Genomic DNA, 19,875 nt, shown 5'->3' on the forward strand with positions numbered 1-19,875 from the left:
GAGCAGCAGTGATATCCTGGACATCCGTCCACTACATGACATGCACATGTAGAATAGTGATTGTTGATGCGAAACAAGAGAGCCTGGTCAGGACCATTGCTAGGATCGGTCTATGAACAAGCCACATCACCGGGCTACAACACACATGGTTGGTCATAATCCGATCTCACATGGTCGTGCCGTGCCGCCTTAGAGAACCCCCCCCCCCCCCCCCCCTCCACACACACACACCGATCACGGCAGACCTTTTAAACATGTAGCTCAGTCAAAAATCAGGATCCTGGCTACTCCAGATGCTACATGTACTACGTGTACTATGGACAATGGAAGCGGAAAACACACATGTGGAGGATTCACAATAATAATATCAAGGTACATGATTGTACAAGCACGCACAAAGAAAAATATGGGAATTGAATGCACAGACACGCAAACATTCACGCACAAACTCAACAATGCCTTGATTTCAAAAACATGATCAACACGCATACTACACTAGCACTAGCAGCACTACCCTCTCACATCGGCTGTACTCAGTTACTCCGTTACTCGGTAACTGAGCTACTCAGCCAATGGAGTGGAATTAAACAAGACGCAGCACGAACTTCCTCAGTGTTCAGCTCAGCAGAAAAAACAGCAAGGAATCGGAGAAATTAAAACTTCAATCACTAGTCATGAAGTTGGTTGCTCCAACAAGGAGCACACGCTTCTTGCTAAGTTCAATCACTAGACAAAAATATTCCAGTCTCAAATGATATAACACACTTCCTGCACAATTCGGCTTAGTATTCTGCTGTTCAGAGATATCTGCGAGAAAACAGTAGAAGTACGAGGTGAATTTCTATTTCTGGACATTGTACATTTCTGGACATTTTTTCGAGTAAAATAATTTTTCGTCGCGTGTAGAGTCATGTCAGTCAGGTTGATGAAGTTTTTTCTTGCCGTAGTTGACAGCTGGGCTGTTGTAGTTTCTCCTCGTGTCGGTGCCTTGTTGATAGCCTTTTCTTGTGAGGCATTTCAACGAGTTTTGTGGTACTATGTCGCATGATAATTTTGAATTTTGAGTAAAATAAGAAGTAATGGACGAATCGTTGGCTTCCCCATGTGCACTCCACTTCAGACGCTGTATAGTCTTGGACCTGTTGGCTGGAAGTGTGAAGAGGCCAACTGCAGTCCACCAATAGAAAAAATAACAAAAATGGTGCAGTACAGGATGCCTATTGATGCTATTTTACTTTCATGTCCAGAATTCAATACACTGAAATTTAGGCCAAAAAAATGGCCTGTCGAAAACATCCTGCTATAAAGTCTCTGGGATCACAGCATGAGCAATTGTCACATATTTGGAAAGATGAAGGATTAGGCCATACAATAGATACAAAAAGATATGAAAAATGTAAAACACACAGCCAGTGGGGCTCTATTTTATTTTCATGTCCAGAAATTGCTATTCACCTCGTACACAAACAGCAAATACTAGGATCAGGAAAGTATTACACAGCTCACCCAACTCTCTATGGTGGTGGTCAAGTTTCTTTCCTGACGTGGCTAGCTACATGTACCGTGCATGTACAGTCAACTTTGCGTATAACGACACTCGGTGGGGCATCAGAAAAGTGTCCTTATTTGCGAAGTGTCCTTATATCCAAAGTCTCATTATATGTATTACAGTTAGATGGGAATTTGCTCTGGGCATGGAAATTCTGTCGCTATTCGCGAAATGTCGTTATATCCGTAGTCCTTATTAGCGAAGTTGACTGTATCTCTGTACCATACTGTTGCGATGGCTAGAATACATAAAGCAGAGTGTGCGACTCTGTAGATGGGTTCTGGACAGTAGAATTCTCCGTTTATATACGTTTTGATTAGTCATGGATACTGTGATCCATGTTTCTACTCTTGCTCTGTATCAATAAGACCTGTGATGTCAGTTTTAAAGAAAAACTATACGGCAAAGATTATGTAAGCGATATGGTGCACTTCTGCGTATCTAAGTCTAGTTTTTTTGTGTAGAACTCCGTGACCAGTCCAGGCCCTGTGACCAGTCCAGGCCCTGTGACCAGTCCATGCCCTATAACCAGTCCAGGCCCTGTGAACAGTCCAAGCCCTGCGACCAGTCCAGGCCCTGTGACCAGTCCAGGCCCTGTGATCAATCCAGGCCCTGTGACCAGTCCAGGCCCTGTGACCAGTCCAGGCCCTCTGATCAATCCAGGCCCTGTGACCAGTCAATGCCCTGTGACCAGTCCAGACCCTGTGAGTAGTACAGGCCCTGTGAACAGTCACTGATCCTGTAACAAGTCATATCGTCAACAAAAAAACTAATGCCCTGTGACAAGTCGCAATACCAAACAAACATGGCTGAACCAATCACAGTTTCTACTGTGCCCCCAGACCAGTCATGAGGAGCATATCAGAAAGGAATTCGTCAATGTTCTGAATAGATAGTCCACTACACAACTCTAGGGGTTCACAATACCTACTGCTAATCAGCACACTCCTTTATGGTGGTACAGCCTCCTGGAACACATTATTGTCAGCCAAGATATCGGATATTCTTCTACTGGTAGGCTTGAGGAGATCTTGTACTGAAGTATTATCACCGGCGGATAGTTAGACTGGGTATTCAGGTATAGTGTGGTCCTTGTCACCTTTTTCAGGTCCCGTTTGGCGCTACCCTGCGCACGGGGTTCTCCCCTGCTAGCGGACCGCGCTCAGACTGTGCAGGTTGCACCACTGTGCGTATGCATGCATGCACTGTAGTACCATTTCCGGACGACAATAGCGTTGCGGCGCCCGGTTTCGGTATGATTTGTATTGACCGGTTTACAGGTTTGCTTATGTGATAACGAGGAAGTTCACTACTTCTAGGTTAACATTGATCGTAATCTTCAACCCATGACACTGGAATTCCTGGAATAGTCTTCCACAGGTCATCTAATCAGTCTCACTACCCGTTGCATTCATCAACATAGGTAGGCCACCACCACGATATAGCCAGATCGATTCCTTGATGATGTCCTTTTCTAGTTCGGTCAGATTGAAAGAATGCGCCCAACTACTCGCACACCTCACTCCCATCAAAGAAGTCAAATCCACCACACCGTACTAGTGTTCTGCTATCAGTTATAGACATTGCACCCAATGAGGTTATAGACATTGCACCCAATGAGGTTATAGACATTGCACCCAATGAGGTTGAAAGAATAAAACACTAAACTACACCATGGCAGATACATGTACAACATCTAACACTCTGTAACTTACCATCATGTAGACTATGACATCAGTGTGTATGTCCATCACTGCTTGGCGGGTAACAGGTCTTTGAACACGGTGATGTGATACGGATAATTGATCAGCAAATCCGGGATAGTGTGGCTGCTTTTCTGCGAGTGCCGAGCGCCATATTTGAGTACCATCTATCAAAGTAGACAGAAAGTGAAGTAATGCAAAATTTAAGCTCATCCAGGATAAAAAAAATCTCTTTTAACACTGAACACAGTCTTCAGATGGGTGAACAGTCTGAGACTATAAAACATTTTTTATGTCTCACAACTAGACTTGGGCAGCAGCATGTAGTAAATACACTCAAAACTATCATTACGCACCAGCTTGTTTTCCAACCTGCACTGAAGTATCAAGACAGACATCATGATCAAAGGCAAACACTAGCACTACAACTCACCGGAATAATATAACATCCTTGAGATTTGAGTGCCGATGCCTCAAGAGTGTTATACCCGTTAGGTGTACGTACAGGATGACGTTGTAACTGAGTGTCACTCACACCCCGACATGCCACAACACTGAAACCATGACGTCTAGCTGCAGTCATATCTACTGATACACCGTTGTATACATCAGCTGGATACGTATCAGTCTTCACTGGTTCATGGTCTTGGTTGAAGATGCAGAATGCCTGAACGTCCACACCATCAACCAGAGACATGCCAGTGGTGTGCTTTGGACCAATGAAGTATGACAGCATGTCATACATTCGACCTGACTGCTGACTTGGCACAGCCTTCTGGAACCACACTGCACACCTGTTCATTATCTGTAGCCGCTGGTCGTTAGTGACAGGGAGGGTGTTGTGCAAATATAGCAGTTGCACACGGCGAGGATGGCATTCTGCACAGAAGTCAGGCCAGAGAGAATCGAGAGAGACACACAGCGATATGGACACGTACCAACAGATTTATTTTATGATGTGTAAATGAAAAAATCAAAGATCGATGACATCAGAAAGTGATCCATTTGTCATTTCCACGCCAACAGCCTACTTCCTGTAAAACAGACACAATCAGGGGAACAACCCTGGATGAATTTTTGTTGGGGTGTGAGTTACAAATTTGGTGCACATACTTCTTGAAGTACACACAAGTTTATACTGTCTGACCTGTTTCCAAACATCATCAGGATGCATATCGCATATTGCACTGCATTCTGGTGATAGCAATTTGTCGAAATGTCGAAACTGATACAGTGGACTGAAGTGCGATTTCGCAGTGCTGAGGAATAAGGCAGGTGTGCTCAAAACTTCCAATTGTACTGTTTAGTTGCAGGATGCCCCACCCATTTCACTAGAATGTAGTTGATTGCTGAAATACTAACACAAGTTTGGAATGGCTCCAGACTGTCCAGCTGCATGACTCATAATCATACCTATAATCCTGCCATCATGACTTTATTTAAAAAAAAACCAAGTTGAATCATCAGTTTACAACATACATGATCATCATATGTATGTGAAAGCGAATCTGCACAAGCAGAGTACTGTGTAAGAAAACCACAAACTGAGATCGTTTCTGTTCTTGTTTTTAAAACAACACTTGATTTAAACTCTGAGACACCAGGGACAATAACAATAGAGAATTTTGGTATGGGTGTCAATTTCAACTCTGTGAGAGCAGAAATTCCACAACTAACAGACACAAGTCTCTATTCAATAGCTTATTCCAGAATAGACTTACTCCGTATCAGTTGGTCAACACTGATCAGCTTCAGCAAGGCACTGCACTCTACACCACACAGTGTACAGTACAGAAGTAGTGAGAGTACTACAGTATGACGATACTTGGGATCACCTGTACTCTGTATGGTAGTGTAGCGATTCGTCAAGTGTTGGGCCAGGTGACGATCAGGCATATTCAAAATAAACAATGCATATGCACACTGAGCAACATCTCTACATTCTTCAATGCACATGACATCAAGCTGCTGTTGTAGAAACTTCGTGAATTCTGCAGTTGAACATCGAAACTTTCCAGCCCAGTGCAGTGCCCATCTCAGGTGCTCTTGATTCCTGTTGTCTTGCCAGACATACGTGGGTAGACTGGCCAGTTGGTTCAGTGCAGATACTGCCAGTGTGGTCACGTCAGTGTTCTCCTCACTGATAAGAGCACATGCCTGCAGGATAATCCTAACCTTGCTTGGATACCGTAGTTCAGTAACATGTCGTTGAATGAGAGAACATTGTGATAGTAGATAGCTGGGTTGAAAAGTGCATGACTTCACAATGCTATCGGATATTGAATCAATAACATCATAGGCATCACGTACCGTAGTGACTTGACGACCAGACTGATCTGATCTCCACCTAACTGACTGCCTGGACTGTGCTGATGTCTGAGTCACCTTACTAGTAACACATAACCTTGACCCGCTGGTTGACTGGACTAACCGGCTCTGTACACTCACAGCATAACCACGCTGAACAAACTTACTGACAGTCTTGAGATTACCATGTAACTTTGAAGCAAACATGTTCTCCTGGTGATGTTGTATATTCAGTAGTACACGGCTGTATAGCGTACAGTGTATGGTGTGGATTACTGAGAATTTGTCAGAAGACTACGTACTGCCGGTCTGTAGAGAATAACACACAGTGCGACAAAATACACACACACACACATACACACGCACATACACACACATACACACACACCTGTACTTGTACTTGCTCACTGCCAAAACTGGTCACGTGGGTCTCCCCGGGAGAGGGGAGAGAGACTCAAAAGGAATCTTGGAAAGATGACTCAATTGGCCATTGAACCACCCAACGGCTGACACCCCCTGAAATCCCCAAACTCGGGTGGACTTGAAATGATCCCACTTATGGGCTCACCACACCTCAGTAAGTGGGTGAGGACAAGGTGCAGAAAAAGGATTGACGGCATCAGGGTATCCGTCCCGGGATCCAACTGCAGGTACCCCTGCCCCCAGTGAAGGTAATACTTGGTACTAGTGTGGGTGGCTAAATCAGAGTGGATCTGATATAAGCTTCACTAGCACCATTGATCACACAAGAGTTAATCTAGCCAGAAGCAGTCCATGGTTAACAGGTATGTACACTTCAAACAGAAAGTATATTATGAACCCTGAAACCAACAAAGGTGGTAGGTACAACAATACACCTTCAAGCAGCCGAGCCCGTTGGCAACAGGCCCAACCCTATCTGGCATAAGTGCACCCACCAACCGAACTAGCTGGCACACACACACACATACACACACATACACACACACACACACACACACACACACACACACACACACACACACACACATACACACACACACACATACACACACACACACACACACACACACACACACACACACACACATACAACAGATCAGATACTACATGCAACTGTTCACAATATCTACAGCCGTAGTGCTAGACATGATGAAATCCGGGATCGTGAATAATACATTCCCATACAGCGGTGCACAACCCAATGTTGGAAAGTCTACAGCTGCACAGTGTCCAGTACTAGCTGACTTACATGAACCAGATTTCAGTCACCAACACTTACTGCCTCAATCAGATCAGTCACGAAGGACATGATTCGTAAACTGCTTTTGGGGGTTTTCAGTAACTTGAATGCAAAAGATCACTTCAGTCAGTTTATAACTACATGTACACGTGTTGTTTGACTCGAAAACAAACTTCAGTCAACCACATCGAAATTCCCTGGCAATTATTATTCGGCCTAACTAAGGATGGGGAAACGAGTCACCTACATGTACACGTACTCGTTCTCTACTACCGTACTGGCAATATATGTTGCCGCGTAACGCGTAACGCAGGGGGTGGGGCGTAAAAGCGCGACCAGGCTAGTGCGACAAATTTTCGTTGCGTTCGTAACGCGCGTCAGGCGGGGTGCGGCGATCTTTTCATTGCAGTTTGCACTGCAAAGGCTGAAAACTGGGAAAGCACGTGTACCGCGTGGCAAAAAAACGGACTGCGGCAATATAGAAACCTGTGTAACGGCTCCTGTGCGACTTTGCATGTAACGCCCTGCGTGCGGCAAACATGTGCCAATGTAACGCTTCATGGCCTCACTGCGGCAACATAAATATTGCCAGTACGGTAGTTTTAGGAATTGTCAAACTACTTCTCGATTTTTTCCTCGGCCGAAAAGTCAGATAGGGTGGTAAGATTATGCATGTCCGATACACAACACACTGCCACATTGCATGCTGAAATCCGGAAAACAATTGCTCGAACGCACCCAGCCCGCCAGTCAACTATTGTTTCTTCAACATTCATCTTCTTTTTTGTACATACATAATTCTCTTACCCCAGTAAGTTTTGATAGCGGTATGATACAGTTGCACAGTGAATAGAGATGTTCAGCACTGCGCAGATTACCACAGCAACACTGTTGTGAATGTAACAAACTATTATCCACGTCAGTAGCCAATAGTGCACCTTCTCAGCGATCGACGCCAGGATAAGAAATATTCTTCAACTGATGAGATAAACCAGCGAGTGCCGCCAAGTCCTTTCTGACCTTAGCATAACAACACGCTAGCGCTAGCTGGTAGATCTCATTATGAAGGCGAGATCGAGGTGCATGCTCTTGTTGTTTCATGTTTTGTTTTTTTTGTCCTTGTTTTTTAGCGCAAATGGCCAAAATTTGCAAAAAGGCTTTTGATAACACACCCGTCATCATGGTCGACCGGTCATCACTCCATGATTATTGATCCAGTGCATAACCATGATAACAACACGCTGGTTGATCTACTGGATCAGCGGAGCGGACCTGAAAATCCAGTCTATTGACCGGGGTCGGCGCCGGGCTCTCAGCGCGTACAGAACGGTGCGTGTATTGCACTTGTTGCATTGATCCAGGGTGTTGCAACGCATATGTGTGTACGAGTACCGCTTATCCGCGGCTGCATGGCCAGCGCCCTGGGGCCGCTAGAATTGCGACCGGATTTCCATGTCCACAACAGTCAGTAGATCTACATAAGTCATTATGAAGGCGAGATCGAGGTACAGCGTACAGACTGTCAGTCATGTTGTACTACTAGACTATACTGTCTAGTATAGTGGGGAGTTCCTATGATTTTTTCATGTTGGTAGCTGGCCGTTTCTAAGAGGATTTTTGGAACGTATGGGGTAAAACAAAGTAGCAGGCGAAATTTGGAGTGGATATCTTGAAAAACAACAGAGTTATGGTGATTTGAAGTCGCGGCAAATTCATCATGAAAGTGCATACATCGCATGGCACCAAAGGCATCTTCGGACCAGCCCTAGCTACACATAGCAACCGAAGAACTTCACCAGAATGTCTTGAAACTCCACCCAAGGAGTAAACACAGTCTGTAGGATACCAAATGAAAATTAATTTTCAAATTCAGTTACAGACTTTCAAATTCTGTCATTGCAGGAAAGGTAATTCTGAACACCAAGCATATTGTTAATGAAGAAGCAGTGGATTAGAGAAGATGAAACAACAAAACTTGAGTGGCATTGCAGTTTTTTTTATGTTTTTCTATTAATACGAAGGCGCTCCTGTTGTTTCTTTTTTTGTCCCTTTTTTTTAGAGCAAAAAGCCGCAAATGGCCAAAATTATTTGCAAAAAGGCTTTTTGATAACACATGCGTCATCACTCACGTGTCAAACATCACGGACACGGTCTGTACATACAGTACAATTTGTCATAACAGTCGGTGCATGCATTGTGTTCTCTGACTGCTGAGTTGCCGCTACACAAACACAAGCCGCACTCCGGGTATTCATCCGGATAGCCCCCCCCCCCCCCCCCCTTCCCGGGTAGATCTACTTATTTTTCAATACGACTGAGATTAAAGAAAGAAAAATTATTCAGACCAAGCAGCAGTGATATCCTGGACATCCGTACGCTACGTGACATGTACATCTACATGACTATTGTAGAATTTGTAGTGATTTGTTGATGATTAACAAAAAGAGCCAGGTCAGGACCATCGCTAGGATCGGTCTACATCATACATGTATGTTATTTCTACATCCTCATACGCAACAAGCCACGTCACCAGGCTGCAACGCACGTGATCAGTCACAATTCGATCTCACATGGTTTGTGCCGCCTTACAGAAAACACCCACACCGTCACACATCAGCATACACATAAAATATAAACTCGGATACTGAGCCAGTAATAAATGTTCTCATGTGTTTCTTCTCTTTTTCACATAAAACAACCCAGAGAAACAAGAGAGCTCAGCACAGAACTCTCGCCACATGTTTGTTTCTTTCACCAGCTACATGGTGTATTTCATCAACATCAAAATTCATCATAAATTTGCTGAGCTAGCTGTGCATGTGCTGGTACTTAGTCACGTTTCACGGGTGAATCGACCCACGCCTGGTGCAATGCCAGCTCAGAGAGAGTCTTTTAGTCGTTGTCCTCCTGTCACCGACACATGACTTGCCGGCCTGACGGAACACATACACACACACACACACACACACACACACACACACACACACACACCACACACACACACACACACACACACACCCACACACACACACACACACACACACACACACACACACACAGATCACGGCAGACGCTACCACCTTTATAACGTGTTTTGCATAGCTCAGTCAAGAATCAGGATCCTGGCTACTCCAGACGCTACATGTACTACGTGTTGTATGGACAATGGAAGGAACAACACAAATGTGGAGGATTCACAATATCAACGTATATGCCCACACAAAGAAAAACGAACTTCATGGGATATAAATGTACAAGCACACACACACTCACGCACAATGGAAGCTAAATACACATGTGGAGGATTCACAATATCAACGTACATGTACATTGTATACGCACTCAGAAGAGAAAAAAAGAAAATTGGAAGTAAAGTAATCACACACACACACTCAACAATGCCTTGATTTGAAAAACACAAATCAATGCATACTACACTAGCACTAGCAGCACTACCCTCTCACATTCGATGTACTCAGTTACTCAGTTACACAGTTACTCGGTTACTCAGTTACTCGGTTACTCAGCTACTCAGCTACTCAGCTCAGCAGCAAAAGGAAGGAATCGGAGAAATAATAACTTTAAAAAATCAGAACATGGACACCATATTCCAGTCTCACATGATATCACACACTTCCTGCACAATTCGGCATAGTATTCTGCTGTTCAGAGAGACCTGAAAGAACACAGAAGACCCACGCAAACAGCAATTACAAATATTTAAGATCAGGAAGTATTACACAGCGCATTCCAAATAGGACACAGGTTGCAACCGGAACGGACTCAATATTCACTTTCTCTCTTGGTATTTTGATTAGAAAACATATAGTCCGGGAGCTGAAATCTGTAGGATGCTTTTTATTTTCGGGGTATGCCACTTCAGAGGGAGGACTTGAAACTTCGCACAGAGGTAGGTAAGGGTCTCTAGAGGACGATTTGAGAACTTGGCCGTCCCGAAGCTGTGCACCAATGCCGGTGCAAGGAGGTTTGTTCGCTCGTCGAACACTATTTCGTTGCCGTGATTTCAGTTTTTGCGCCATTCAGCGCTTGAAAAATAGGGGAAATCAGCGGGTTTCGCTGACGTAACCAGACATTTTCATGCGAATGACTCAATTTTGCTAGATTTTCAAGAGAAACACAAAGAAACACGAAGCGAAACGCAAAGTCACACCGTCGATGAAGCATTTTTCATTCTGTTTGTATTGTGTCGTTCTGAGTTCTGAAGTAACATACAGTAGCTGGTTCGTCGGAGGAGGACATGACTGGTGTTCCTGAGATTGTCGTGCGTAACGGCTAAATGACTTGCCACTTGACCCTGATGTCGACAGGCAGGTCTCGTAGGAACTGTCCGTCTCCATCGAGGTGACTCTGGATTGTTTTTACAAATAGTGTTTTGTAGATGGATCCTCACTACAAACAAGAGTACTCCTGCTACAAACGATTTCATGCTAGTCAATGAGCGGACTGACAACGTGTGTTAAAGGTGGTAAGGTACACATCATGGCAGCTGCCTTGAACGGAATCTTTGATTATACCAGTGAACGTAGAAATGCATGACTTATCTTGAATAACGTCTCTTTGAATCATTGTTTTGTTGAAGTTTCGGATGCTGCACAATGACATGCGCGTACGTGGAAGCATTCACATTGTAGAAGATCATGGGATGATTATTTCCCTACTTCATTCAGTCCTTTGTGTGGTAAATTGAGTAGTAGTAGACGTAGTATATTTTAGGAATTTCCGCAAACGCAATCAGTAAATGTGGCGGTAACATGTAGAATATAATCATTTTAAAACTACAGCTACGGTGCATCATATTTATGTGAACAAAGGCTGAATGCAGATATGTAAACAGTGTCATGGACGCGATATGCATCGGCACCACCATCGGCACCACCGCATACATCCAGGCAAGACGATGTAGCGCAATATCTGTGTTGAACGGTTTTTGATCCCTTCATCATGGAGAACAGTATCCATTCTTCATCCGGTTTGCGATCCTCTGCTCTGTGCTGCCAACGACGTCCACTTGTTGCTCACATGTGTAGTGCTGCTGAGCGGGTTGCCACATTCGGACATGCATCGGCGAGTACCGTAAAAGCCCGTAATAAGGCCCTGGGCGGAAGCGTTAGTGACGGTCCAGAACATGGGCGCTAATGATTGGGTTGTCACATTCGGACATGCACCAGCAAGTATAGTACAGGGTTGGGGTGACCCGTTGCACTAGAAGCATCCAGTGCTGTAACCTTTGCGATGTTTGCAGCTATGCCGAGCAGTTATCTCCTGGGTTCCGACTGCTGCTCCGTGGAGATGATAGTAGGGCACTAGACAGCGGGTTTGTAAATTGCCATTCTGGAATGCTACCTCAGAGCAGCCGATGATGGTGACGTTCTTGCACAGCATGTTGTTGGTACCACAATCACAGCAAGTTCACTGGTGATGATTAACTTCTGGCCGCGTGTTGCATGTTTCTGAGATTCGTAGATAATGACGTGCGCGTGCATGAGTGTGTGTGTTTATATGTATGTATGCGTGTGAGCATCTGCATGTGCGCATCCACGTGTGTGTGTGCGCGCGCGCGTGTGCCGTGCACATGTACACGTGTATGCGCGTGTGTGTGTGTGAGCATTGGCCTTTTGCGCATCCACCTGTGTGTATGTGCGCACGCGTGTGTGATGAATGCGCGCATGTTCGCACACATGTATGTGTGTGTGTGTGCGAACAGAGAGTCACATGTGTGTGTGTGTGTGTGTGTGTGCACTCATGCACACTCGCACACATGTGAGTACACGCTTGCGCGCGTGTGTGGGCGTGCGCGCGTATACACAAGATCGCACACATGCACGTGCGCGCATCCACCTGTGTGTGCGCGCGCGCGTGTGTCGTGCACATGTACATGTGTATGCGTGTATGTGTGTGTGAGCATTTGCATGTGCGCATCCACCTATGTGCGTGCAAGCGCGCACGCGTGTGTGTGCGTGCACATGTACACGTGTATGCGTGTGTGTGTGTGAGCATTGGCATGTGCGCATCCACTTGTGTGTATGTGCGCACGCGTGTGTGATGAATGCGCGCATGTTCGCACACATGTATGTGTGTGTGTGTGTGCGAACAGAGAGTCACATGTGTGTGCGTGTGTGTGCACTCATGCACACTCGCACACATGTGAGTACACGCTTGCAAGTGTGTGTGGGCGTGCGCGCGTGTACACAAGCTCGCACACATGCACGTGCGCGCATGTATGTTCTACCTTGTTATGTTGCCTATCCCATGCTCTCCTTTGGTGCTGCCACGTAGACGTCTGTCGTAGTTCCTGTCAGAAGTGCATGTGGAACTGGCAGTGATTGTTATTCTACCTTTGTTTCAAACAACGTCTCGTTTTCGAGTTACATGATCTCTCACAGGATCCACAAAGTATTTTGTGCAAAAGCAGCTAGGCTCACCTGAACCAGTGAAGAACGAGTACCGGAACAAACAAGCTGGCAAACTGCAACGGAGTTGACACCACCAGCAGATAAATAGGCCAGGCAGAGTACCGACATGGGTGATGATGATCTTGCACGTCCGGTGACTGGTCACTGGTGCATACGGCTGTGGCACTGGCAGTCAGGACTCAGGGACGCGGAGGCCGACTTGTCAGCAAGCAACATCTCGCCTACTCTGCCGGAATCTTCGCTCGACTCGACCTCAGTCAGACCTGGAAATATACTTTTGAAACTTTGCTTGCACGCGTTGCAGAATTGCCGGAGTAGGCGCGAGTATGATTGTGCACTATTGCTGGTACACACTCTATGTTGCGCTTTTGTCCAGAAGCGCCATGCTTCGTGACTAGTGGACCTGACGATGGCAATACTATTCTCACTTTCAAAGCCAAAATCGTAATGAAAATGTATGTCACGCTTTGAGAAAGTAAGCTTGCAGCGTCGTCATCTTCTGGACAGGCGCATAGTCACTGATTTGGAATTTTGAGCGTGCGCACCTACTTCTCAAACCGAGAAGTCGGCTGAGAACGAAAAACATTTGCGCCTAAATGCTTGACAATTGTGAATTTGATCGTCGAACAAAATGCGTCCTCGCGATGTCCGTGCACAGCTTTGGGATGGCCAAGAACTCGAAAGCCCTTCTCTGATAGACCCATAACCCATTGCTGAAGAGATCTTGTACTCCATCTCGCCCGACCTGGAGCGCCACTTTTTTGAAGGTCGGCTCCCTGACTAATATGTCACAGTGAGACTACGATGTGTTATACTCCGAGCCAAAATTTCATGGCTCTGCGATGACCAGAAGCGCCATACCAAGCAGGTGAGTTTTTGACATGTTGCTTCGCACTGCGACTTGAGTTTTACGACTTTCGAATACACACACACTTTCGAATAATCAACTTCTTGTCGCAGGTAAACAGCGGCTCGCCTCTCGCCAATAAAGCACCGCATACCAATCAAAACTAATGGAAGCACACACAAAGGCTTATTGTTACTCTGTACTGGCCGTCGTGGAGCGATAGCAATTACCTAATTTCAGACCCAGAGTGAATTTGACGTGCACTCTAAAACGTGTCCGGTTTGGAGCCACATCTGATTTGAACTTTTTTGAAGCGAAAAATTGGGCAACTTGGAGGCAATGGGTCAACACAAAGGAGTGGCTCAGTTCGATGGACTCTGGCCCCAGAGCAAACTTCAACATGCCAGTTTCCTTCTACAAACATATTTCGAGTGAAAAATCAACGCTGATGATCGGTTTGGGTCTATACAAATTTGGCTGTCAAGGCGTTCCGGTATCAAACCGTCTACTCTACATGATGCAGTGGTGTGTGCAACTCTGGAGATGGGTTTGGGGTCAGCAGAATTCTTCGTTCACATTTTTTTGATTAGTCATGGAAGCCGTAACCCTCTTTTCTAATCTTGCCCTGTATCAATAAGACCTGCGAGAGCAGTTTTTTTAACGTACATGTACTTGCAAGTACATTTACTTGTGCATGAAACGTGATGTCAAAAATTCAGTTCATGACAAAATAACACTTCAGCCCATTCACTTAGTTGCAAAGTCAAGTCAGTAAATGTGGTCCTCGGTGAACAGTCCGGCCCCTGTGAACAGTTACAGGTCTTGCAACCAGTCATACAGTCTAATATGCCCTTTCATCCTGCCACAAAAACCAACAACCAGTCACGGTTTCGAGTGTGGTCCATTACCAAGTACAAGAAATCCATCCGAAGGGAGAATCTAACATGCTGTTATTTACAGACTCCATTACCATAGACATGTCCTGTTATGTAGACAAACACTAGAGGCGAAGGGCTGTGAAGCTGTACAAGTTTAACACATTTCAGCAAACATCAGACAGCGGCGTTCACAGCTACTTCGAGCTGCCCTGCTTGCCTTGTTTGTGTTATGTACTTTAATATGTTATACTTCTGCAATCAGTTTTATTTCTCTTTTCAAACTAGACATTGCAGCCAACGATGCTGCAAGAACGAAACTAGACAAATACATCATCTAACATTCTGTAAACTTACCATAGTGTTAAGTATGACATCAGTGTGTATATTCATCACTGCTTGGCTGGCAACAGGTCTTTGAACACGCCAATGTGATGCGGATAATTGATCAGCAAATCCGGGATAAAGTGTCTGCTTCTCTGCGAGTACCGAGCGCCATGTTTGAGTACCACCTATCAAGAGAGGAAGAAATAGTGGTGTAATTCAAAAGTGTAGCTCATCCAGGGGATAAATGTCTCTATAGTCAATCCGTCATTGAATATCATCTTCAGAAGGGTGAGGCTAAGTCGTACTACGAGACTAGCGCAACAGGAGGCAGTAAAAACACTCCAAACTCTCATTGTGTACATGTCATGACCAGGATCAGACTCGTCGTGAAAGCGACCATACATTGAGTTCAACAAGACAAAAGCTGGACTCCGAAATATTCTAGAGTTCTGTAAGAACCCTGAATCGTCCTGCGAAGGATTTGGCACTTTCGTTAGTTGAGCAATCATGGCTTACAGCTCGTGGCAGAGAGCCACCAAGTGTTGCCGTACGTCGACGACACCTTCAGTACAAGTTGCCAGCGTTGTACTCACTACACTGTTGCGCTTTAGGGGACCACGCTTCGTCCTGCAAGCAAGCTGATACCCTTGTTAGTTGAGCAAGAGTAGCGTCTCTTCTCGCATCGTACAATGTAAAGGGTCTGCAGTGCTTCGCGTACTGTGGACTCCGTACCCTTTTGGTGGGAAAGTGGCTCTGCCGTCTGCTGCTATGTTTGGGGGAAGAGCCCGCCTTGGGTGAAGCCACATGAAATGACACAGCTACAATTCCCGTCAGCTGCAATGCATCCCAACCACCGGATCGCGGACCAAGGTAATGCCAGCATATGGAGATGATTAATATTCACATTTGGGTGAGCAGGCTCCCCGTATTAATCGCTGTACTACATTCTAGTTTGGCTGATTGCACCACTGTTTGAAATATAGAAATAATCCTTACGCATTCTTGCCGCTGTATAGTTTTGATCACATAATGTAGCATATATAAGGAGCTGTTTTGCTGACATTCATCCTCGACTCTTGGGGAGCTCACTACTCCCTCGATTCACTCTTGATCCTGGGAGAGTCACTCCGACTCTCCCCTGCTCTGTCTGGGTCTTTGACTCTTCACGCTGATCTTTCGATCTAGCATAGCAATAGTTCAATAAACACGGTTCAAGTGGAATTAGAAACCTGTCGTTCTGTGTGAGCTGGCTAACTTGGATGGCGACCATATTGGTCGTCTACCTGGGAGTCTGGGTAGCCACTAGACTGATCTAAGCCAGGTCACAAACCCGCAACACGGCCGTGACACACAAGCTCTTTTCCTCCCACTGTCACTAAAGAATCAAGACGGACATCATCAAAATCAAATCACTAGCCCTGGAACTCACCGGGATAATATAGCATCCTTGAGATTTGAGTGCGGATGCCTCAAGAGTGGTATATCCGTTTGGTGCACAAGCCGGATGACGTAGTAACCGAGTGTCACTCACACCCAGACATGCCACAACACTGAAGCCATGACGTCTAGCTGCTGTCATATCTACGGATACACCATTGTACACATCAGCTGGATACGCGTCAGTCTCCACTGGTTCATAGTCTCGGTTGAATACGCAGAATGCTTGAACGTCCACACCATCAACCAGAGAAAGGCCAGTGGTGTACTTTGAGCCAATGAAGTATGACAGCATATCATGCATTCGACCTGAATACCGACTTGCCACAGCCTTTCGGAACCGCACCAAACATGTTTCCAATATCTGTAGCCGCTGGTCTTTAGTACCAGGGAGGGTGTTGTGGAAAAATAGCAGTTGGACATGGCGAGGATTGCATTCTGCACAGAAGTCAGGACAGACAGAATTGAGAGGAACACACAGTGGTATGGACACAGACCAGCAATATCTCAGAATGTGAAAATGAAAATTTCAAGCGGTAGTTGACATTTGGATGTGATCATTGGTCATATTCACACCAGCTCTACTTGTGTTACGCCTCACACTTAAAAGTCAGAACACTACATGAGTCATCGTCGCTGTGTGACTTAATAATACTGTATACATACGTAAGTACATAATGTCTGTCCTGTTTACAAACATACATGGCTTTTCACGAGTATGTTACTCAAGTTGTCATGAGTATATTTTTATCGGTCGCATTCTTCAATCCAGTGCATACGTAGATATCGTATTCACGTGCATGCAGGGACATGCTCTTAGACACAAAAATGTTTTGCCCGGAAAGAAATGTTCCGGATACATGGACATGTCCTTCAATTCGAGTACTCGAGACTTAAAATTATACACTCTTGGTTATATTTATAGTAAAAAATAGGACCAAGGAACTACAAGTTATGCTATAATGTCCACTGACACCACCAGTTACTTGACAATCAGCTCATGCGATAACATTGCACAAAACTGAATGACCGTACTGATGTCCTACAGTAAAACCTGTAATGGCGACCACTCGACCATGGCGACCACTTTTCCTTTTCACGGACGCATTCACATTCAAAACAGCTCGGATATGGCGACCACTCGACCATGGCGACCACTTTTCCTTTTCACGGACGCATTCACATTCAAAACAGCTCGGATAAGGCGACCACTCGCTCAACGCGACCAACGACCACCCACCCGCGACCGCGTTGCACAGTGTTAGTACATGTAAATGTACGCATTGCACAGTGCACCATGCATGGTAGATCTACACATCAGTGCAGGCAGGAAGTGTAGACGTACATGGTGCATGCACGACACTTGACAGGTCTGAGGACCCCAGGCACATGAGTAGTGCTAGAGTAGCATAGGCGTGTGCACTGTGATACACTGAGCAAAATGATGTATCACATGTGGATATGGTCACGTGACCCACTGAACCTGGATAAGAAGACCACCTGGCCCGGCACGGCGACCACTTTTTCTCTTCCCCTGAGGGGTCGCCTTAGACAGGTTTCACTGTATATGATTGAATACAAATTCTACCTATCTAACTTCACACCTACAGTTACATAAACCAGGATTACACCTCTTGCAAGTACATGCATAGAATCACCGCTTCACCTTATTTGCCCTTAAATTCTCTGATTCCACTAGCACCTTACCACACTATATCAAGAATATTCATTGAGTTTTTGTAATCATTGCTGTCTGATGATCGCCACAGGCATGAAACTCTGAGTCACAGCCAACCGAAGCTCCGTATCCCATTCTATTCTTTTTGTATGATTCAATATCAAACCTAAGCCTGCCATGACAACTTCATTGGAAATTCAAGTTTGAATCATTCAACATACACTCTAAAACATCCAACACCATTATGTATGTGAAAGCATACCTTCCTTAGCAGTACACACGGTGACAAAAAACACAGATCGCGCCTACAGACTGCACCACACATGGATTCTCTGTGCTGTTCATGTTTTTCAGCGAAATTCACAGATAGCGCCCCACACGGATTCGCTGTGCTCTTCATGTTTTCAACAAAGTCCACAGATTCCGCCCCACATGAATTTGTTGTGCTCTTCAGGTTCGCAGCAAAACCCACAGATTTCATGAACCACACACGTGAATTTTGCACCACGCGCACTTGGGCGTATTCCCGGAAGTATCCCGGAAGATCAGGGGCGAGGATTTACCTGGTCTGGCGCCACAAATATTTCCGTGTTACCCCAGGATGCGTGCGCAATCTGCAGATTACGCAGGCAATCTGGAATCTTCAGATTGCGTGAAAAAATACACAGTGATTCAATATCGACGTAAAGACAACAAAGAAATACTCGTACCACCACCAGCAGACACCAAGTCTCTATTCTATAGGTCTTATTCCGGAATAGACTTACCCTGTATCAGATGATCAATACTGATCAGCTTCAGCAAGGCACTGCACTCTACACCACACAGTGTACAGTAGAGAAGTAGTGTGAGTACTTGAGTATGACGATACTTGGGATCACCTCTACTCTGGATGGTAAGGTAGCGATTCATCAAGTGCTGGGCCAGGTGACGATCAGGCATATTTAACATAAACAATGCATGTGCACACCGATCAACAGCTCTACATTCCTCAATGCACATGACATCAAGCTGCTGTTGTAGTAACTTCGTGAATCCTGGAGTTGCACATCGGCACTTTGCGGCCCAGTACAGTGCCCATAACAGGTTGTGTTGGTTCTTGCCTTCTTGCCAGATTTCAGTAGGTAGGCTGGCTAGCTGATTAAGTAACGACTCTGTAAGCTTTGTCACATCAGTGTTCTCCTCATTGACAAGAGCACATGCCTCAAGGGAAACCCTAATCATGCCTGGACTCCGTAGTTCAGGAACATGTCGTTGGATGAGAGAACATTGTGATAGTAGATAGCTGGTTTGAAACGTGTGCGTCTTCACGATGCTATCAAATATTGAATCAATGGTATCAATGGCATCACGTACCGTAGTGACTTGACGACCAGACTGATCTGATCTCCACCTAACTGACTGCCTGGACTGTGCTGATGTCTGAGTCACCTTACTAGTAACACATAACCTTGATCCGCTGGTTGACTGGACTAACCGGCTCTGTACACTCACAG

The 19,875-nt window shown here is 45.4% G+C and overlaps 2 protein-coding genes across 4 annotated transcripts in view; both read right to left on the minus strand.

Annotated features, from left to right (window-relative positions):
* Positions 1-249: 249 nt before the first annotated feature.
* The window catches only part of LOC135823313 (uncharacterized), a 41,994-nt gene continuing 22,368 nt past the window's right edge, over positions 250-19,875 (minus strand). For 2 of the 3 annotated variants that reach the window (XM_065336172.1, XM_065336173.1), the window contains exons 2-4: positions 3,686-4,131; positions 3,265-3,419; positions 250-807 (exon numbers count right to left, since the gene is read on the minus strand). In XM_065336172.1, the coding sequence (XP_065192244.1) occupies positions 3,300-3,419; positions 3,686-4,131 (566 nt within the window). In that variant the 3' untranslated portion in view covers positions 250-807; positions 3,265-3,299. Of the gene's footprint in view, positions 808-3,264; positions 3,420-3,685; positions 4,132-5,726; positions 5,853-19,875 lie in introns of those variants that run through there. The other variant, XM_065336174.1, reaches the window with a different exon arrangement.
* Positions 9,170-19,869, minus strand: LOC135823315 (uncharacterized). Its single transcript, XM_065336178.1, has 4 exons — positions 19,147-19,869; positions 16,694-17,139; positions 15,295-15,449; positions 9,170-10,457 (listed from the first exon to the last, which is right to left on the minus strand). Exons 1-3 carry the CDS (start codon positions 19,601-19,603, stop codon positions 15,330-15,332), a joined length of 1,023 nt encoding a protein of 340 aa, XP_065192250.1. The 5' UTR covers positions 19,604-19,869; the 3' UTR covers positions 9,170-10,457; positions 15,295-15,329.

The sequence above is a fragment of the Sycon ciliatum genome, chromosome 8, assembly GCF_964019385.1.
Source record: "Sycon ciliatum chromosome 8, ocSycCili1.1, whole genome shotgun sequence".
In the NCBI taxonomy this organism is placed as follows: Eukaryota; Metazoa; Porifera; class Calcarea; order Leucosolenida; family Sycettidae; genus Sycon; species Sycon ciliatum.

Excerpts from the sequence above, each read along its gene's own strand:
- LOC135823315 (XM_065336178.1), bottom strand. The coding sequence starts at position 19,603 with ATGATTAGGGTTTCCCTTGAGGCATGTGCTCTTGTCAATGAGGAGAAC. Across the intron at positions 17,140-19,146 it reads TATTGATCATCTGATACAGG|AATGCAATCCTCGCCATGTC; the intron begins GTAAGTCTATTC and ends ACTTCTGTGCAG. Across the intron at positions 15,450-16,693 it reads AAGGATGCTATATTATCCCG|GTGGTACTCAAACATGGCGC; the intron begins GTGAGTTCCAGG and ends CTCTCTTGATAG.